Genomic DNA, 23313 nt, shown 5'->3' with positions numbered 1-23313 from the left:
ATTAGGGGTCTCGGCTTATACTCGGGTCGGCTTATACTCGAGTATATACGGTATATGCGTTTTTGTTCGTATCAGTGGTTTTATTGCATGGATTGGTTTTTGATGTGTGCATCTCCCAGAATATGGGGACTGCAGTGCTGCCAAATATTATATAGTGAGAATTTTGTCTGTATTATCGGAAGCTGCCAGAGGTTATATTATGCAGATTCCTGGTTGAGTTGTCAGAAGGGTATGTACATTGTCAGTAATGGTGTTATTAGGGGATGTGCACATAGGTGACAGGAGAATGCTATGGTCGATGGTATGATTATGCTAGCAATCTGATTCTGTACATGTTTATGGGAATGTATACTTTTAATAGTATATATTCTTTGTACAATAAGTTGCGAAAGTGTATGTATATTTCTTGTATCTTCGCAATGATACAATTATTTCTGATTTGAAGTCACATTAGGAATAATTAAAAAATAATGATAGTTTGAACAGATGAACTATTTTATATTTCATATACTGAAAAATTGATTGCTGTATGTGGCAGCATATCTGAAAAAATATCTGAAAAAAATAAACATATTTTTTATACAAAAAACTCAGAAATGAGGATTTTAGAGAGATTATATTGCATTTTATGTTTTACATTTTTATGAATGAATCACACGTCAGTAAGCAGCGCTGTCATAGCGCAGGCTTATGACACTTCGTTTATACACACATGCGGCCGATTTTTGGTGCCCATCTTTTAGTCTATATATACTGTGTGTGATACTTGTATGTACTTATGCCGTGGTCATTGATAAAGAGGTGATACACCTTGAAACGTGTCTGACGAGGCCAATAAAAGATACTTTGGAACATTTACAAATCTACCTTCAGGTTTTTTCTACACGCGGCTTGCGCCGGCTATCTGGAGACTTTTTTTCTGTTGCCTACACTGAGAATTACACAGATCGAGTGTGAAGTGCATCCACTCGAGAAAAAAACGGACGGCTGCATCGCAGTCCCCACTATGACAAGAGGCTTATAGGGTTGCTGTGTGCCAAACACAACCCAAGAAGGTGAGCAGCTACTTTATTACGCTCACCTTGCACATTGCAAGTGCTCAAAATATACTGCTCAATGGGAAGCTCTGTCTTTAGTTTTTTCCCACTCACAGTCTAATTTATTCTGCATCAAGGAATGTACAAAGGATGGTGGAGGCCCTGGGGCATGTGTCCTGTGTGTCTTTCCTATGAATGAAAACTCAATCAAATAGCAATATGAATAAACTTAAAAAAAAATTAATCATTATTTGCATTTTATGCAACAACTTTATTTGAGCCAAAATGCAATTACAATAAAGATTGTCCACTTAGATCCATACATTGTTTACATAATATGTGTATAGTAATAACTAACTATATCATTTGTGCTTGTAGTCTGCCAAGAGTACAGCCAAAAGTACAATAAATCAATGCACTAGGTAGTAGATTACAGTGACTAGTGACTCTTGGTAAATGTTAAAAACTATTTCTTTCAATCTGTCCTTATCGCCTAAAATTCATGAATATAGGTAAATGTATTAGAAAATAACAAAAACCTGATATACAGGCCATCTACAACTGGCGATCATTTAGCAATAGACAATATTAAAAATGGTATTGTTAATCAGACACATCAACATCCAATTCTGAGATTCAGCAGGAGCAATATATTGTATCAATTACAGTAAAACATACACACAAGGTTTATTCAGCATACTAATCAGTGATCAAAGGTGAAATATATTCAAGGTCCAAAGGGCGTAGTACATAACAGGGTAGTAGGACATAAAAGTGTTGGTTGAGTGCATAAAAATATGGTAGTGTGCTAGGAAGGATACAACACTATTTACTGTCATGTTATATAAATTGTTCATGCAATTTTGCTTCTTTCTAATGCTCAATTTGCTTTGTGGAGAGAGATCTGGCAAAGTGATATAGACTCATAATGGTGAAAAGGGAACTACATCAAGGAGTAAAAGACCTAGATCCCAACGCATTTCATAATATCAACCCTTCGTCAGGTGCCAAGACATTCACAGAGACTCGTACAACCCTGCAATCCTTGTGTCTATTATTGAAGTTGACATGCTGCTAGATACAGTACAAGTGCCCTTACTACCCAAGAACAAGTGAGCATTGTTGTGATGGCCTATCAGCAGTCATGTACAAAGAGAATATTGCTATTTTTGCAAGATAAGTGGCTTAAATCATTGCTAGGCTTTTTCTTCCTCTCACCAAAGTTGTGCTCTGGTCAAGGAAGTAGCTTGTTGGCATGCTACCTAGCACCAAGCTATTTATCTGTGTTTGCTTCAACCATAATATCGGTGGACATTTATTTATTAGGAAGTGGTAACCTCACTAAGGTCCTTCCTGCCATTATATTCATGGAACCTCAGATTTCTAATATGAACATTAGGTGTCTTTCATTTCAAGCTATTGCTTTAGTCTACACAATCTATGACTCCACAGTATGTACATGACAGATTCACTGAGCTAGCACAACCTATGTATATAAGTAGATTCCCTGTAGAGTGAACTATACCTTAGATTGTAAACATTTACCACAGTAATTTGGTCCTCACCTCATGCTCACACACACTAAGAAGGTCACAACTACTATATGCTCTGTGAAAGATGTCTGTTCAAGCTACTGGTATATTGGTAACAGTACAAGACGTCACTTTTTTCCCTAACATATCATATGAAGAAGACAAAAAAATATCTTATGGCAATGTTGAGATCATTATTATGGGCCTCACATGCATACACTTAGTTGGTGTTTACCGTGATCGAAAGATGTAGTCCTTTTTATGTATAGATCTCAAGATCATTGTTCTTAGAGACAATAGGTTCGTTGGGACACATTTGAAGCCTTGTATGATAATGGGACCCAAATACAACAAAGGCTTTTTTTGCACAGTTACCATAACACATGGCTACAGTACAGCATATATACCTCATGTCACTCTAAGTTATATTGCAAGAATGTGTTCAAACCATAGGATCATGCCCAAAACTATGCAGGAAACGGAAAATTTACAGCAAACGCACATCTGTCAAGAAAGATGTAGCATGCAGGATTTGGGTTGAACAATACTGTTCTTTGCACAGTGAAATTTGTAATTTTTGCCACATAATAAAACATCTAGGTTTACAAAATTTGCTTACAGATATACACACAAACACAGTAATTTTATACACCAGAGATTTTCACCAGTTCCTAAATGTATCAGAATAGCACGATCCACCATCTGCATTTGCTTCAACTCCAGTTTCTCTCTTGTATCATTCCTACTGAAAGGATATCTTCTCAAGCTGTCTGTGATCATTGGGGTGGAACATGTTTTTCTCTATTTCTATTAAATCTGATTGGCAAAAGACGTTGGGCCTGTTTGATTGAATCGAGCCTGGTTATAGTTTTGCTGGCCAAGTCCAACTGGTTGTCCGAAGTTAGGTTGTTGTCCAAATCCTGCTTGTTGTTGGTTGTATGGTGGAGTTGGTCCATAGGTATCTTGGTTATATCCACCTTGGTTTAATGATTGACTACCAGACTGTTTTTCTATTGCCTCTTGAGGATACCTTTGTCCTCCTGAAGCATGCCAGCCTGTCTCTTTGAAGACGAACCAGATATTTCCAGCCCACAGAATAAAATTTAGAAATCCGAAAACCTAGAAGCAAAATCAGAAAATGGTGTCAGTTAAAGTAATTCTAAACAATGAAAATTAATGTAAAGTAGTATTTCAGTATTTACTTTCTGAGATGTCAGAGCAGGACCCGCCTGCTCAGCCAATCACAGGCCGAGATGGCACACCGCAGTAGACAGGTCTTGCTCTGATCTTGTCTCAGTAGCAGGAAGACAAGATGAACAGCAGGGGACCAGAAGGAATCCTTTTTACTTTAGTCCCAGCAATATACATATATACATGTGGAGTGGATATAAAAAAGTCTACACACCCCTCTTAAAGTGTAAGCTTCTTGTGATGTAAAAAAATTAGACAAAGTGTTAACTTGCATTGAGAGCTTTTGTTTGGACTTGTTGCTTTGGTTACGCCTGTCTGCTGAGACTGGTCAGCTGACCTTGATTGAACACCTGGTCTGGACCTATTTAAGCTGGCAGTCTACTCCCAGTCTTTGCCTGCTAAAGAGCTCAGTTTGTATTCCTTGCTAGCTTTCTGCGGTTTCTGTATATCTGGCATTTTGACTTTTGGCTTGTCTTCTTGACTTCTCTCTGGTATTAGCAATTTTGTACTCTGACTAACTCCTGGATTTTGTTGCGGATAGGGAACATTGACTTTGTGGGATTGTGTTAGTTTTGCTTTGTTAGTCTGTGTGTACCCTACTGTTCCCTGACCTGAGTCTGTATTATTGTATTTTATTATTTTGACAGTTGACTCCCCTCACTTGTCTAGGGAGGAACTGACATTGTGGTTATGGACCCGTTGCCTAGGGCGGGTACGTAAGTAGGCAGGGATTGGGGAGTGGGCGAGAATAGTGTGCACTCCTTCCCTGCCCAGTAGTGACACAAAGATAAATTGTCTAAACATTTTTCACCTTTAATAGGACCCATTAAATGATCAATTCTATTGTACAACAGTGGGAAATTCTTTTTAGAATTAATAAATTACAGTTAGACTCATGTTAAATACAAGTCATTACCCAGCTGCCATCATTTAAAGTGCCTGGAAATAATTACAAATAAAATTCAGCTGTTTTCGTAGGATTTTCCTGACATTTTCTTAGTTATATCTCAGAGCAAAAGTATAATCCACAAAGAGCTTTCAAAGCATCAGAGAGATCCCATTGTTGGAAGATATCAGTGAGGAGAAGGGTACAAAAGAATGTCCAAAGCATCAGATGTATATGGACACAGTGAAGACAGTCATCATCAGGTGGAGAAAATATGGCACAACAGAGACATTTCCAAGAATTGGACGTCTCTCCCAATTTAATTAAAAAATGAGAATAAAGCTTGTCAGGGAGGTTTACAAGAGGCTCGCTGCAAAATTAAACAAACTGCAGGATTTCCTGGCAAGTACTGGCTGTGTGTTACACACGACAACAATCTTCCGTATTCGGCAGAGCAAGAGTCAAGCAGCAGAAGAAAAGACCTTTATAAGGTAGGAAACAATTTTTAAAAGGCAGGGAGGGGGTAAGGGATAGATTAGCAATAGGTAGGGACAGAAAAAAAAATTCAGATGGTGGGAGCTACTCTTTAAGTTCCCTAAAAGCATGTGGGAAAATTTGTTATGGTCTGATGTCTCTGGACAAGCAAGAACAGTTGTAGACAATTGTAGAAAAAGTTTGGAGAACCAAAAGATGAAAGAGTTAATTTTCTGTAGGTAGATCAGCACTTGGTATGAGCTGCTGGGTAAAGTGAGAACACAGAGCTAGTGCTGAGGGAGTCATGTTTCATGCCCTTGAAGGGGTACTCCGCCCCTAGACATCTTATCCCCTATCTAAAGGATAGAGGATAACATGTCTGATCGCGGGGGGTCCTGCCGCTGGTGAACCGCACGATATCTCCTGCTGCACCCCAGTACATCAGCATCCTGGAGCTATGTTTGCTCCGTGGCTGATGACGGGCGATAAAGGGGGCAGGACGTCATGGCCCGCCCGCTCGTGACATCACGCCCCACCTCCTCAATGCAAGTCTATGGGAGGGGACATGTTGGTTGTTACGCCCCCCTCCCATAGGCTTGCATTGATGTCACAAGGGGGTGGGGCAATGACATCACGATACCCTGTTCCCTGTATCACCCGTCTTCAGCCATGGAGCAAACATAGCTCCAGGCTGCTGATGTACCGGGGTGCAGCAGGAGATATCGCGGGTGTCCCCAGCGGCGAAACCCCCGCGATCAGACATCTTATCCCCTATCCTTTGGATAGGGGATAAGATGTCTAGGGGCGGAGTACCCCTTTAAGTCTCTTAGGAGATGGGTTATGTATTTATGCATGCTTCTCTCAGGTTACCAACTTAGAGAAGGTCTTCTTTTGGTAGTCTTCATTTGGGATTTTAATATACACATTAGAAATGTAATATTAAACTGATGTAACAGTTGAAAGTATCATAAGGAATATGGCTGGATGATATATAAGCTTGGCTGAAATGTAGTGGTTCCATACAGTGTATTCCAAAAGTTTTTAGACCTTTTTCATTTTGTCATATTTTGTTAAGTTTTAAAGGACAACTGCAGCGGAATTACACTTATCTCCTATCCACAGGATAAGGGATAAGTGTTTGATCGCGGGGGTCCGACCGCTGGGACCCCCCTCGATCTCCCTAACGGGGCGCCGGCATTAGCGCCCACGGTAACTTAGCGTTGACCTAGAGGTCGACGGTGACGCCCCGTCTCCTCCCCGTCCCCATACAGTTCTATGGGGAATGCGGGGAGGCACGAATGCTGCCTCCCCGCCTCTGCCATAGAGATGTGTGGAGGAGGCGTGGCGGCCGCAATGTCATGCTGCGGCTGGCACGTCCCCTGCACGGGAGAGCCGCGGCCCCGTACAGGAGATCGCCGGGGGTCCCAGAAAGGCGCAAAAAAGGCGCAAATAAACCCTGCTTGCGCCTTTTTTGCACCTTTTTCTAGACACAAAAAACTGTCTAAAGACAATAATTAATATCGGCCCTTGTCCGGTCTCTCCAGAGAGAGATGGCTTCAAGTCAAGGCTCTGGCATGGACATTCACATATTTGTCCATAAGTCACTCCTGTGTTGTCTTGGCTCTGTGCTTAGGGTCATTGACTTGTTGGAAGGTAATTTTTCAGCCCAGTCAGAGGTTCAGAGTGCTCTTGATCAGGTCTTTCTTGGTAACATAGTAACATAGTTCATAAGGTTGAAAAAAGACCAGAGTCCATCAAGTACAACCTACATCCCTAATGAGTCCCTACTGAGTTTAGCTGATCCAGAGGAAGGCAAAAAAAACCTCATACTAGAGGTAAAAATTCCTTCCCTACTCCAAATATGGCAGTCAGAATAAATCCCTAGATCAACGTTCTGTCCCTATAAATTTAGTATACATAACCAGCAATTACTCTCCAAAAATGCATCCAGACCCCTTTTGAACTCTTTTACAAAGTTCACCATGACCACCTCCTCTAGCAGAGAGTTCCATAGTCTCACTGCTCTTGCAGTAAAGAAGATTTATCATGGATAAAAACTTATCCCCTATCCAAAGGTCATTAGGGGAGATTTCTCAAAACCTGTCCAAGGGAAAAGTTGCTCAGTTGCCCATAGCAACCAATCAGATGGCTTCTTTAATATTTGAAAAGGACTCTGAAAAATGAAAGGAGTGATCTCTGGATGAGGTTTTAATTAAAAATATCTCTATAATTTCTTCTATTCAGCAAGGGCTAAACTGGCAATTGGGCACATCGGCATTCCGCCCTTTTCTCTAGCTGTTCCACCCCCTTCTTTGGTCACTCTCCTCTTCTCTGGACGCTCTCTGGAGCGGTCCAAGTCCAATCAGATGGGCAGGGACACTGCCACTTTAACAGCAGGCACAGTGGCTGCTGGGAGCAGACGCCCCACACAGACACGCAAGACTGCTACTACCCCCTGATGTGTTCCTGCCTGAAACTGCCGGCATGGTATGAATGGAAGTAAGTGCTGCCTCCGATTCCACTACATCGCCTACAGGCTGTGGCGCTGATCTCCATCTTCATGGCAGTCGCAGGTCAGGAGAATAATTGGACTGGGTTGAGACCGAGGATAGAGGGGGAAGGGTGTATGTATGTATGTATGATTTGTATAAGTAAGAAAGAGGTGTATGATGTGTGTGTGATAGATGTGTGAATGTATGACAGGTGCATGTATTTATGATAAATGTGTGTGTTATAGATGTGTGTATATGTATGATAGATGTGTGTATGACAGATGTATGTATGTATGATAGATATGTGTAGGATAAGTGTGTGTGTTTGATAGATCTATCTATCTATCTATCTATCTATCTATCTATCAGACATGTATCTATCATACATACACACATCTATCATACATACACACATCTACCATACACGCATCTATCATACATGGATAGGGGAGGATGTGTGTCTTTATAGATGAAAGATATGTGCATGTATGATAGATGTGTGTATGATAAGTGTGGTGTATGTATGATAGATGTGTGTATGATAAATATGTATATCTATAATAGATGTTTGTATAATACATGTGTGTATGTATGATAGATGTGTGTATGACAGATGTGTATAGGTATGATAGGTGTGTTTGATAGATGTGTGTGTATGTATGATAGATGTGTGTATGGAAGGTGTGTGTATGTGTGCTAGATGTGTTTATGTATGACAGATGTGTGTATTTATGATAGATGTGTGTGTACGTATGATAGATATGTGTATGTATGATAGATGTGTGTATTTATAACTATCATACATACATCTATCATACACGTATCTATCATACATACACACATCTATCATACACGCATCTATCATTCATACACACATTTATCATACATACACACATCTATTATACATACACCAGTCATATACACATCATACATACATACATACATTTATGACAGAGGGGTCTGGAGGAAGACAGTGATGGGGGGATTTAGCCTGATTGAGAAGTGTGTAGCAGGGGCACACTATCTGGCAGTGTTATATTAATTATTTTCTTCATACAGAGTATGAGCAACAACGTCTGAGCATCAGACTCTGCAGAGGAAGAAGTAGATGGAAGAAGTCCTGGTGCTTGGATCTACAGAGAAGATGTCACTTAGGTCACTGATATAATTGTGTATTCTGTCTGACTGCCCCATCACTGCTGTAGTATTAAATTGTGCAGTGATGATGGGTGAAACTGTGCCCCAATCTGAGGCCATCCAGCTATTACAAACTTACAACTCCCATAATGCCTGAGGCTCTCCAGGCATGACGGTAGTTGTAGCTTTATAACAACTGGAGAGCCAAATGAGTTGAGTTGATCAGTGGGGGTCCCAGCAGTCAGACCCCCACCAAAAAATGGCTGCTAATGCTAAAATGTGTGGGCCTATTTTTGGTCCCAGTCCTGCCCTGTATTCAGCTTTCTCTCAAACCTAACCAGTCCTCCTTTCCTGGCAACTGAAAAACACCCCCTCCACCACAGCAAGATGCCCCCACCATGCTTCACTGTAGGGATGGTATTGGTAAGGTGAAGGGCAAAAAGTTTGATCATAGTTTCATCAGACCAGAGAATCTTTTTTTTACAGTCAGAGAGTCCTTTACATGCTTTTAGATGGCCTTTCATGTGACTTTTGCTGAGGATAGGCTTCTTTCTGGCCACTCTGCCATAAAGTCCAGATTGTAGAGTGCTACATTGATGGCTGACCTTCACAAAGTTTCTTCCATCTCTACTCAGAATCTTTGAAGTTCAGTCACAGTGACCATTGGGTTCTTGGTTAACTTTCTTACCAAGGTAATTTTCCTCTGATTACTTAGTTTGGTGTCCCGGCCAGCTCTAGAAAAAGTCCTTGTCAGTCTAAACTTTTTGCATTTAAAGGAAAACTGTCATAAGTGTCCCCACACTAACCTGTTGGTACAGGCAGGTAGTACAGGTGACACTTATGATAATCATACGTACCTGTCCCTGATCCGTGCTCCCATTGTTCTGCCATTTTCCTCCATTTCTGCGACAGGCTTGGGTCATGGGCAAAGCTTCTTGATGTCACCACTGCTGCTTCTATGCTGAGCCCTACTGCGAGCAGGCTTTGGGAAACAGCAGCGATGACATCCGGAAGCTCTGCCCATGCCCCAATCCTTCCGCTGGAATGGAAGGAACAGAGGAAGATAACAGGAGCACGGATCGGGGACAGGTACGTATGGTTATCATCAGTGTCACCCACACTACCTGCTTGTTCCAACAGGTTAGAGTGGTGACACTAATGACAGTTTTCACTTAAGAATTTTGAAGGCTCTTGGGAACATTCAGTACAGCAGAAATGCTTTTGTAGCCTTCTCCAGATCTATGCCTCCACCCAATCCTGTCTCTGAGCTCTACAGGCCGTTTTTTCAACCTCATGGCCGGATTTTTGCTCTGATTTGCATTGTCAGCTATGAGATCTTTTATAGACAGGGCAGTGTCTTTCCTAATTATGTCTAATCATCTGAATGTTCCACAGGTGACTCCAATCAAGGTGTAGAAACATCTCAGAGATGATTAAGAGAAATGGGAGGCTTCTTTCTAGAGGAAAATTTGAAGTATCATAGCAAAGGATCTGGATACTTATGTCCATTTTAAATTTTTGTTTTCCATTTCTAATACATTTTCAAAGAATTCTAAAATTCTATTTTCCCATCGTGGGGTATTGAGTGGAGAATCATGGAGATCACAGGTCTAAAAACTTTCTAAATGCAATGTATAACTGATAAGGATAAGGCTTGTCTATGGTAACCTCAGCTGAGCTGTGATCTGAGCAGAAGGTATATGAGCCAAGTAAAATGATCATACCAATCTATCAATTACATTTAGGCTCTGTGTCATTTACTCATCCAAGCTGCCTGCATTTTCTTTCCATTTTGCTACATAAAAATAACTGGTCATTGAGTTCTAGGGCTTTTGACTTGATAAAGTATATCTAGCTAGACCCATACATAAGGAATAACATGTGATTAGTTCTTTTCCTGCCTATAGGACATGGTGAAATACAAAGTGTATGAGATAATGGCTTTCTGACTCATAATGCTTCTTCTATTATTCTTCCTCGACTTCTACAACCTGAATTGAGCTAATACAAAATGGACTGGGCCCCAGATAATAAACTAATTCTTGTTTTTCTGCAGATGGGAAAAGGTTAGAGAAAGACCATTATTTCATGATGTAATAGAATTAGGTTGGCAAAGGCATGGCACATGAAACCATAAACTATTCTATAGGGTAAGTTCTACAGTATACTATAGTGCAGTCCTATACTAATGACCCTTTAATAAAAGAACCTGCAGATGTACATTATGGATCATTACTTGGTGCTGCCATTTTTGCTCCCACTGCCCTAGACCGTTTTATCTCCGCAAGATATTGCCCCAATAAAATACAGCATTTATCAGCTTTGTGGCATCCCACGGAGACTATGTGCAGTGTCACCTTTCAAGTTAAAATTGAATTTGGTGATAAATGAAGATGTGAGTGACTTCCTCATATATTATTCATCTCCCTGGTACATCTGTCACACGTGTGGCATTTATATTCAAATTATTGAGTGTCACAAGGAAATGTAATCTTAAATGCTTTGTAGATTAAATTTCAAGACTGTGTGTGTTCTGGGGGGATTGTAATTAGGTAACCTTGACACCGTGTGATTTATTGTGCTCTCCTCTCCTTGCTGGTCAGGAGAACTTCCCTATTGTTGGTTAAAATACTGAATACAATTGACTACTGTTTTTTTTACCCCATGAAAGTTCTTAGATACAGTTACCTAGAACTAAAGTGAAACATTGCCTTCCTGGGGTTTGAGCCTCTAAAATATGACCTGTGGCTTCTTCCAAAACATTGTGTTCTAGTAATTCCTGCACTTTCCTTTTTCCTCTTTTAGCCCTCTCCCAGGTTTTTAGTAATGGGTTGTCTCCAAACTGTCGCCCACCAGACGTTGCAAATTTACAACTCCTAGCATACATTTGGGAGGTGTAGTTTTGCAACATCTGGAGGTCCACAGTTTGGAGACAACTGGTTTAATCTAATAATGGCTACTCAGTTGACTATTTACTGTTACCACCACTCAGTTCTCAATGGAAAGAGTGCTTTGGTGCACACATCTGTTGATATCAAAACAGTGGTGATCCCCTCCTTTATGGCTTATAGACATTGCTGTATTCTATGGACTGTCAAGTTAGGGCTGCCACCTGGACGGTATTTTACCGGCACAGCTGGTATTTTGACCACCCTGCCAGTATTTTTACATATAAAATACAGCCAATGCAATGGCCAGTATTTATCCAACCAATCCTCCAATGCTTGGAATGTTGCACCATATACTATACCGGTATTTCCCAACCAGAGCGCCTCCAGCTGTTGCAAAACGACAGCCCCCAGCATGCCCGGACAGCCAAAGGCTGTCCAGGCATGCTGGGAGTTGTAGTTTTGCAACAGCTAAAGGCACCCCTGGTTGGGAAACATTGACTTATACAATATATACTACTATATAGTCCAACATGCTGGGAGTTGTAGTTTTCGTGCCGGGCAGCTCTTGAGCCACAGGCTGTATCAGGGCATGCTAGGGAGTTGTAGTTAGTAACTAACTGCGACTCCCGAATTAAAAAAAATAAATAAATAGCAATCAAAAAGCCAGATCAAAACTAAAATGGTTAAAACTATTTAACCAAACTATTAAAAACTACAGATCGGGGAACAAAAAAATGAGCCCTCATACAGGCCGATATAAGGAGAAATAAAAAAGTTGTAGGGGTCAGAACAGGGCAAAACTTTCCCCCCATATGTGTATCCTGTGATGTCACGCATATATAATTAATATACATATAATTAACCTCTTAAGGACCCAGGACGTATGGGTACGTCCTGGGTCCCGATCCTGCGATATAACGCGGGGTCACACGGTGACCCCGCATCATATCGCGGCGGGCCCGGCGCCATAGTGAAGCCGGGACCCGCCTCTAATAGCGCGCGGTATTGATCGCTCAACGCTCAAAGCTGAGCCGAGCGGCTAAAAACGAAAGTAAAATGTGCCGGTTAGCTCAGGGAGCTGTTCGGGATCGCCGCGGTATAATCGCGGCATCCCGAACAGCTGTAGCACAGGAGGAGGTCTTCTTACCTTCTCCTGTGCTGTCCGATCGCCGAATGAATGCTTCAAGCCTGAGATCCAGGCTTGAGCATTCAATCGCCGAAAACACTGATTGATCCATTCCTATGGAGATGGATCAATCAGTGTAAAAGATCAGTTAATGCAATGTTATAGCCCCTTATGGGAGCTATAATATTGCATAAGAAAAGTGTAAAAAAATCATTAACCCTTTCAATTATCCCTTCCCCTAATAAAAGTTTGAATCACCCGGCATTTCCAAAAATAAAAAAAACATTATGTAAATAATAATAAAAATAAACATATGTGGTATCGCCGCATGCGGAAATGTCCGAATTATAAAAATATACGGCTTTTTAAACCGCTCGTTCAATGGCGTACGCGCAAAAAAATTCCAAAGTCCAAAATAGCGCATTTTTGATCACTTTTTATACCACAAAAAAGTGAATAAAAAGTGATCAAAAAGTCTGATCAGAACAAAATTGGTACCGCTAAAAACTTGACGGCGCAAAAAATGAGTCCTCAAAGCGCCCTGAACACAGAAAAATAAAAAAGTTATAGGGGTCAAAAGATGACCATTTTAAACGTATAAATTTTCCTGCATGTATTCATGATTTTTTTCGGAAGTGATACAAATTCAAACGTATACAAGTAGGGTATCATTTTAACCGTATGGACCTACAGAATAAAGATAAGGTATCATGTTTGACAAAAAATGTACTGCGTAAAAACAGAAGCCCCCAAAACTTACAAAATAGTGTTTTTTCATCAATTTTGTCGCACATTGATTTTTTTTCCATTTCACCGTAGATTTTTGGGTAAAATGACTAATGTCATTACAAAGTAGAATTAGTGATGCAAAAATTAAGCCATTATATATAATTTTAGGTGAAAATTTTTAAGAGTTATGATTTTTTAAAGTTAAGGAGGAAAAATTGAAAATGAAAAAACGGAAAAAGCCCGGGTCCTTAAGGGGTTAATTATGCAAATTAGCATGGCTGGTATTTTTTTTTTCAAGAGAGGGGGCAACCCTATGTCAAGTTGACAGTCATCAAAGCTCAGTTCACACTGTGAGAAAAGTGCTTAGGTGCACGCCTCTCTACTGGCAACCAACCAATGCTGACCATCCACTTGACAGCCCATAGACCATCAAGTTGGAGATCACCACAGTTTCAGATCAGTGAGTAAGCACAGAGGACACTATAGACCAATGGTAAAGCACAGAGGAAACACTAATTCAGTGATTATGAACTCTATGATCAGTGCATGTACTTACAAACTCTAAAGATCAGATCAACCAAACAGGATATAAATATAGAACACTATTTACACTGGACACAGATAACTAACAAACAGATTAGGTCCAGATCACAAGACTGGGAAACGGATGAGTCTCAGCATAGACTCCTGGAAAAAACAGAAATACAAACTCAATCCCCCCAGAAAACCTCCAGTAACACAGGAATGTCTTGATTCTAAAACTCAATCTCCCAGAGTACATCATGGAGCATGGAGATATGGATGACTTGTATAAAAACTCAGAAAACGGATACAAGAAAACACACAGTATGAACATCTACTTAGCAGAAAGGACATACTAATCCTAAAAACCGACTAATCAAACACAGATAAAAATCTACTATGAGCATGCTATATAACCATGGCTAAAAACCCAGAACATCTCAGAAATAAATACAAAGTGCATGCTAAGGCAGAAATAGTAGCATTAAGCACAAACAGACAAGGAGTGTTGCACTAACAATTTCATAGCAGCATGTCAATCACCAGCCCAGAACCTAGACTGAGCTAGAGATATCTATACACACCCGCACAGCCATTGGATGAAAGGATAAAAGCTTTAACTATTCCCTAACCAGGAAACATCAAACTGTTCAGACACAACCTAAAGCCAATGGCCGTGTCTGAACATAACCAAGGCAGACATTACAACTGATCAATGGTATGCTATGGCATAGCATTGATCAGTGTCTGCAATCAATGTACTGCATGTTATAGTCCCCTATGGGGGTTATAACGTTGCAAAAAAAAGTATTAAAAAAAGTTCATAAATGTGACTTAACCCCTTCCCTAATAAAAGTTTGGATAACCCCCCTTTTCCAATAAAAAAAATTATGTAAATAAAAATAAATATAAACATATGTGGTGTCCCCGCGTGCATAAATGTCAAAAATATAAAAATATATCAGTAATTAAACTGTACGGTGAATGGCGTACACGTAAAAAAAAAAATTAAAGTCCAAAATAGCATATTTTTGGTCACTTTTTATACCATAAAAAAAGCAATCAAAAAGTCTGATCAAAACAAAAATGGTACCAAGAAAAAAAAACTTCAGATCCCGGTGCAAAAAATGAGCCATCATACAGCCCTGTATGCGGAAAAAGAAAAAAGTTATAGGGGTCAGAAGAGGAAATTTTTAAACGTATTAATTTTCATGCATGTAGTATGATTTTTTTCAGAAGTAAAACAAAATCAAACCTGTATAAGTAGGGTATATTTTTAATCTTGAGGAATTACAGAATAAAGACAAGGTGTCATTGCTACAAAAAAAATGCACTGTGTAGAAATGGAAGCCCCAAAAGTTACAAAATGGTGTTTGTTTGTTTTTTTCAATTTTGTCCCACATATATTTGAAGCCCACATTTATCATTGTAGGTGTAAGTGAAGCATTTTTTTTACATCTTTTTTTTTGTGTGCTGGTAATGTGTAGGAGAACCAAATTTATTAAATGTTCACAGAACATTTGATACATTTTGTGCAGGTCACATTTTCTCAAATTTCTCTCTTCACATACACTAAAAAGCTACGCCAGGTCTGGGATGGTGTAGTTTTAGAGACTTTTCAGTGGCTTTGCGCCTTTTTTACGCCTTTTTACAGAGAGGCGCAGTTCATAAATCCCTTCTATACCATGTGTATTGCCAAAATCAGTGGATTGCAACTCTAAATCAGTGGATTGCAACTCAAAATCAGCAGAAATGTGTAGGTGCAAAAAAGGCGCAAATAAACCCTGCTGGCGCCTTTTTGTGCCTTTTGTCACAAAAAACTGTCTAAAGACAATGATAAATGTCGGCCAAATATATTTTTTGGTTTTGCCGTAGATTTTTGGGTAAAATGACTGATGTCATTACAAAGTATACCGTAATTGATGGCGCAAAGAACAAGCCATCATATGGGTCCGTAGGTGCAAAATTGAAAGGGTTATGATTTTTAAAAGGTAAGAAGGAAAAAACTGAAGTGCAAAACTGGAAAAACGCTCAGTCCTGAAAGGGTTAATAGGGTAAAAGTTATATATAAGAAGAAAGCTAGCAGAGTTGCTGAAGCATTGGCTAGACATGGATGCTAACAGCTAAAGGTCATGGAAGATGCCAAAGGTGCTCTCTAAAGAGGGTGTATCCCTGCACACTTTCACAGTTTAGGCACTTATTGGACATTGTTGGTGTATGTAGAAACATAGTCAAAACTGGGAACGCCCAGACCTAACATTCAGAAAGTATCTCAGTAGTATTGCACATTGATGGATTTTATAATGAATATAAAAGAACTAGAGCTAAAGAAAGGTTGTAAGGAATGAATAGAACAGATACTGATACATAAATAAAGGCAGCAAAAGGAAGACCTCAGCTTGTCTAATGCAGAGACAAGAGCCACAGCTGAACACGTTGGCCATCATATTATATATAAGACATTTTTTTTTACTAAAAGGACCAGGCTACTGCCATGTCATCCTATGGGAGAATACGTAAATGCTATTCGCTATACATATTGTATATATCAAATATAGCAAATGCATCCTTAGCGTAAATTATAACAAAATTACAGGTCACTAAGAAGGTCAAATCTTTGTATTATGATGTGCTGCAGCAGCTGTGGTGTATATGATAATGCTCTGCAGCAGTTGAGGGGTCTTATGGTGCTACAGCTTCTGAGGTGTGTATTAGGCAAAGCTTCCAAAGTTTTTGGAATGCTGCCACTGCAGTTTTTGAGCCAAAGCCAGAAGTGTATTCAGAAGGAATAGGACATATAAAGGAAGGACTTACACTTCTCCTCCCTTAGGCTGGAATTCCACTTGGTTTTTTCACCAGTGTTTTTTTCCCTGAAAACGTGCAATTTCCTGTGTTTTTTTCTGGCGTTTTTGCATTTAAGTTGAAATTGCATTTTTGGCCCCTTTGGTGTTTTTTTTCAAAATGTGTTGGGTACCAAAAAAAAAAAAAATTAAGGATACAGTAGGGATGGGCAAAAATTTATTGAAGGAAATTTTTATTTTTTATAAGGAACTTTTAAATAATTTTTAATGAAATGTGTATGTGTGTTTCGCTTTTTTTTCTCTATTTTTTCCTACATTTTTTAGGTAGTACTACTACTCCCAGCATGGAACAGACTGTTCCATGATGGGAGTAGTAGTACCTGTACTAAGAGACATATCACCCTGGGTGTCAGTTCTGACACCCGATGCAATCGTCCATTATATAGCAGAGATGCGGAGTGGCTCTATACAGCACTCGCATATCTCTTCTCTGTACTCTGGCCAGTGATGTGAATAGAAATTCACATCACTCATTCATATTTTTCGCCCAGAGTGGGGATTGGCCGGATGGTTGCAGCCAATCACAGCTCTCAGCGGGAAATATGAATGAGTGATGTTCTTTCTATTCATTTCACTGGCCGGCCGGAGTATGGTGCAGAGATGCAGAGCGCAGGAGAATACCGCTCCACATCTCTGCAATAGAAAGGACAATCATCAGGAGTGATGCCCACTGTGATCTGTCCTTAACTGCAGGTACTACTACTCCCATCATGGAGCACGCTCTGCTTCTGACACCTGTTTAGATCTGTCTATTAATGCAGGTACTACAGCGCTCAGCATTGAGCAGAGTGCGCTTCTTGTTGGGAGCAGTAGTACCTGCAGTTAAGGAAAGATCATAGCGGATGTCACTCCTGACACCTGCTGTGATACTCCTGTATAATGTATAGATGCAGCCGGCCGCTCTTCTATGGTCCCCTGCCCTGATGTATATATACACCTATTCATATTTCCCACAAAGAGTTGTGATTGGCTGGAACCATCTGGCCAATCGCAGCTCTCTGCGGGAAATATGAATAGGTGTATATATACCTCAGTGCAGGGGATCAAAGAAGAGCGTCCGACCGCATCTATACATTATACAGAAGAATTGCAACAGACCCGTGGCGATCTGTTAATTAGTACAGGTGCTACTACTCCCATCATGGAACAGTGTGTTTCATGCTGGGAATAGTAGTACCACCTAAAAAATAAAGAAAAATAATTTGAAAAACACACACACACTACATTTTTATTATTGTCGGCTATACTTTTAGTGCCCTGCCCGCCCACATAAATTGATCTTCATTTATTTATATCTTAAAAATTTATAAAAATTTGGGTATAAAAAAGAAAAATTTTGTTAAATACAATTTTTTCCATCACTACTGTATCTTTAAAAAAAATTCTTAACGGAACCCTACGAAGTTTTATTAAAAAAGGTTTTTGGGATCGCTAAAGTCCAAAAGAGAATACAAACCGCCTGAAAAAAGCCAAAGTTAAAACCCACATGGCGTTTTTTCACTCCCATAGACTTCAATGGGAGAAAAACACCAGAATTTCAGGGGAAAAAAACGCCATAGGCTCAACGTGCTGCGATTTTGCAAAACCGCCAAGGAGCTGATAAATGCTAAAAAAGAGTGAAAAAACACCAAAAGGATAAAAAAAAAAGCTGCCAAACTGAAAAACGCCAAGTGGAAAAATAATTTTGCGATTTCTCATTGATTTACAGCTAACATCTGGCTGCAGCGTTTTTTTGGCTGAAAAAACGCCATGCGGCAGAATTGGCGTTTTTCTTGCCGTTTTTTTTTCCCCAAAAAAACAAGTGGAATTCCAGCCTTATGGATCCACTTCTGACCTTGGCTCAAAAACTGAAGTGGCAGTTTTCTGAAAACTGTCAAAAAAAAAGCCAAGTGGAAACTTAGCCCTAAAGGGGTACTCTGGCCCTGAGACAAGGGGATAAGATGTCTCACCACGGGGGTCCCGCCGCTTGGGACCCCCGCAATCTTGTTTTCACCACCCACCTGTTTGAGCTGCACGCCGCGGTGCCAGCTCACAAACAGCCAGGTGGCGACCACTACTACTCCGGCCCCGTGGTCGCCACCCGGCTGTTTGTGAGCTGGCACCGCGACGTGCAGCTCAAACAGGTGGGTGGTGAAAACAAGATTGCGGGGGTCCTCAGCAGCGGGACCCCGCGGTGAGACATCTTATCCCCTATCCTTTGGATAGGGGATAAGATGTCTCAGGGCCGGAGTACCCCTTTAAGATGTTATTCGGCATCCGAGGTGTCTGTTGTGATGTTCTTAAGCAGCTAAGGTTTTACCGTTGATGATATATTATGATGGCCTGCAGCCTCTGTGGCGTGTATTATGATGTTCTATAGCCGGTGAGGTCTGTATTATGTGTATTATATTATGGTGTGTATTATGATGTTCTGCAACAGCTGAGGTGTGTATCATAATGTTCTACAGCAGCTGTGGTTTGTATTTTGAAGTTCTGCAACAGCGTAGGTGTGGACCAAGATGTTCTGCAGTATCTGATGCAGTGTTTCCCAACCAGGGAGCCTCCAGCTGTTGCAAAACTACAACTCCCAGCATGCCCGGACAGCCAAAGGCTGTCCGGGCATGCGGGGAGTTGTAGTTTTGCAACAGCTGGGGGCATCCTGGTTGGAAAATACTGATCTGATGAGTATATTATGATGTTTTGCAGCATCCGAGGTGTGTATTATTTTGTTCAGCAGCAGCTGAGATGTCTAATGATGTTCTGCAGCAGCTGAGGTGTGTATGTTCTGCATCAACAGCAGCTGATGTGTATATCATAGTGTTTTGCAATAGCCAATGTGTATATCATGATGTCCGTAGTATCTGAGGTTGGTTTTATTTTGTTAGCCAAACTAACTAAGTAATAGTACCATGGGCCACTATAACATACTCTCACCAAAAACAATGAGGCCAAATATGGAAAAAATTCATATACTTTATTGAAAGAACAATAAAAACTTATGTAAAAAAATTACATAACAATAATGGACGCGTTTTCGCTTGCCGCTTCGTCAGGGGGCGACACGCCCCCTGACGAAGCGGCAAGCGAAAACGCGTTCGGGGTAGGTGAGCTGTCCCAGGATAGGGTGCATGACCAAAATTTGTTTGCTTTTTCCATTCTTTGTTTACCCTGCCCTTCCTTTCTTTGTATTCGATTCTTGTTTCTCATAGTCTCATTTCTTATACATGTTATGTATTTGCATATTGACATATTCCATATGGTACGCCACCATTTTGAATGAGACCTTTTGTATTTTGTACATTCTGTTTAGTCGTACGGGACATTCTCATCATTCTTTTGCAGTGTGTGTTGCATGACCACCGATCCATTATTGTTATGTAATTTTTTAACATAAGTTTTTATTGTTCTTTCAATAAAGTATATGAATTTTTTCCATATTTGGCCTCATTGTTTTTGTTGGTTTTATTTTGTTATGCAGCAACTAAAGAGTCAGTCTGAGGTGTGTATTATAAGGCTCGGCAGCAGCTGGGGTACAAAACATATTATATACACTGTAAAATAAAGAGAAGGGGAACACTGAATGCCAGTAAATCAATATTTGGAACCACTGTATGACAGACCGATTCTGTAAAAATGGACAAGTAGAATATATGTAGTGCCATTTATCTCTGTATAATCACTAGGTAGTTTTAATGTTTATACCAAAATTATTACTAGACAGGTCAATGGGAAATTTCCTTTGACATGCATTGTGTGAATATTGTAACATATATTTTCTTTGTCAGTTTTGTTGGATGTGTAGTATAGTAATATATTCCTCAGTTCCGATTTTTTTTCCTGGTACCAAATTTACAAACATCTCATTATTTTATTTGACCTTAAAGGGGTATTCCAGGCTCCAGAAACTGGCTCCAGAAAGTTAAAGAGATTTGTAAATTACTTCTATTAAAAAATCTTAATCCTTTCAGTACTTATGAGCTTCTGAAGTTAAGGTTGTTTTTTTCTGTCTAAATCCGCTCTTATGACACCTGTCTTGGGAAACACCCAGTTTAGAAGCAAATCCCCATAGCAAACCTCTTCTAAACTGGGCGTTTCCCGAGACAGGTGTCATCAGAGAGGATTTAGACAGAACTCCAGAAGCTCATGAGTACTGAAAGGATTAAGATTTTTTAATAGAAGTAATTTACAAATCTGTTTAACTTTCTGGAGCCAGTTGATATATATAAAAAAGTTTTTTCCTGGAATATCCCTTTAAAATTTCTAGAATGTGTATGCACAGGTCCCAATGTCTCTCAGAGCATGTCTGCATTGTTGGGTTTTAAAGGGGTGCTCCGGTGGAAAACTTTTTTTTTTAATTAACTGGTGCCAGAAAGTTAAACAGATTTGTAAATTATTTCTATTAAAAAATATTTCAGTACTTTCAGTACTTTTTAGCAGCTGTATGCTACAGAGGAAATTCTTTATTTTTATAAAAAAAAAATTGTGTTGTCCACAGTGCTCTCTGCTGACACCTGAGGCCTGCATCAGGAACTGTCCAGAGCTGGAGAAAATCCCCATAGTAAACCTATGCTACTCTGGACAGTGGTGTCAGCAGAGAGCACTGTGGACAACACAAAAAAGAAATTCAAAAAGTAAAGGATTTCCTCTGTAGCATACAGCTGCTAAAAAGTACTAAAAGGATTAAGATTTTTTAATAGAAGTAATTTACAAATCTGTTTACCTTTCTGGTACCAGTTCATAAAAAAAAAAAAATAATAATAATAATAATTCCACCGGAGTATCCCTTTAAGAAACAAAGCCGGCAGCATCCTTCCCAGCCCTCATGTCATGTGAAACCAACTTACCACTGATGTATTCAGACTTGACATGACAGGACTGCGCAGCGCCATACACTTGTTGGAAGGCTGTTTACAAGCAGATATCAGTAACAGAACCTCATCGGGGTCTGTCGCCACCTTAACATCTGAGAGTCCTTTAGCCCAGGCAGATGAGCTGACCAGCCACATGAATGAGAACACCACAGTAACAATGAAATCCTGGGGAGAACAAAGGTAAAAAAAAAACATATTGAGGGCAAAGTATTCCATAGAATTACATGCAATCCTGTAAAGTACTACAGATAAAACATTGTCATTTTGCAATGATTTGCAGCAAGTGATAAGATCACGTACGGATGGTACATAGATGTAGCTGAGCTGGATTTGCAATTCATTTTGTGAATAGTTCTTGCACGTTGACACAAAAGCACAATAATGGAGCAGAAAAAGGATCTGTGCACATTAGTGATGAGCGGCATTGGCCATATTCGAATTCGCGATATTTCGCGAATATATAGACGAATATTCGTCCTATATTCGCGAATTTCGTGTATTCGTTATATTCGCATATGTGAATATTTGCATATTCGCGCATTCGAGGAAGAAAACAGTGAGGCGGTGGGCAACTTTACTATTGGTTGCTAGGGATGTTGTTGATAACCTCTGACAAGTGTATTTGCATCATTCTAATTGGCCCACAAGGGAAAAGAAGGAATATGCGAATATTAACATATGCAAATATTCGCATATGCGAATATTCAAATATGCAAATATGCGCATATGCGGAAAAACTAATATTCGCAATTTCGAATATATAGCGAATATATTCGCAATATTCACGAATTCGCGAATTTGCAATATTCGCGATAAAAATTTGAACTGCGAATATTCGTGCCTAACACTATGCACCATAACTTGCAGGTACCAGCTATATTATACAGCCAACACCCCAGTCCAATAGTTTGGTTAGGAGGTAACACCGATCCTTGACTTGCCAGTGACCCATCCAGTGACCGGACCGTTTCAACTCTACTTAGAAGTCTTTCCCAAGCAATCGTGGACTGTTGGTCAGGTCTTTGGGAACTTAGCACCAGTGTGCCTCCAGATGTTGCAAAACTACAACCCCGAGCATGTCAGGACAGCCTTTGACTGTCCGGGCATACTTGGAGTTGTAGTTTTGCAACATTGTTCTAAGGACTATTATACGTCCCCACACTGTGCCTCTTTTTTCCTTGTTTAGATGTCAGGGTCAATGCAGACTGTGGCATCTAAGTGATCAGACAGATGGAGGGAGCTGCCTCTCTCACCCTATTGTGCACTATCATGCCCCCAGATCTGCCTACTGTACATGCCTATAAGGTCCTGCCAGATGAATTTATATTCCCAATAAAATTGTCCAAAAAAATAATCAGGAGTGCTGTTTTTTTTTTGTTCATCCCATCTCTCAAAATCTATTGTGTGTATGTATGTATGTTCCAGCATTACTTCCAAGCAGCTAAAGATATTTCGATAAAACTTGGTACACATGTTGTTTATATGTCAACTACAAACATAGGATAGATAAATTAACGCTGACCCACCCCCATTTGCAAGGGTAGGGGTTTTTGTTTAAAGTCTACCTGTTGTGAACAAAAAGTTT

General features: G+C 40.0%; 1 protein-coding gene across 2 annotated transcripts in view; it reads right to left on the bottom strand.

Moving 5' to 3' along the window:
• Nucleotides 1–1293: 1293 nt before the first annotated feature.
• SYNPR (synaptoporin) overlaps nt 1294–23313 on the bottom strand; it is a 322200-nt gene continuing 300180 nt past the window's right edge. For both annotated transcript variants that reach the window (XM_056524521.1, XM_056524522.1), the window contains 2 exons: nt 21702–21893; nt 1294–3688 (listed from right to left, as the gene is read on the bottom strand). In XM_056524521.1, coding sequence (XP_056380496.1) covers nt 3380–3688; nt 21702–21893 — 501 coding nt within the window. In that variant the 3' untranslated portion in view covers nt 1294–3379. The remainder of the gene's footprint in view (nt 3689–21701; nt 21894–23313) is intronic.

Source organism: Hyla sarda, chromosome 6 (assembly GCF_029499605.1).
Source record: "Hyla sarda isolate aHylSar1 chromosome 6, aHylSar1.hap1, whole genome shotgun sequence".
Taxonomy (NCBI): Eukaryota; Metazoa; Chordata; class Amphibia; order Anura; family Hylidae; genus Hyla; species Hyla sarda.
Note: the sequence above shows the minus strand (reverse complement) of the source record. Positions and strands in the feature narration are given on the sequence as shown.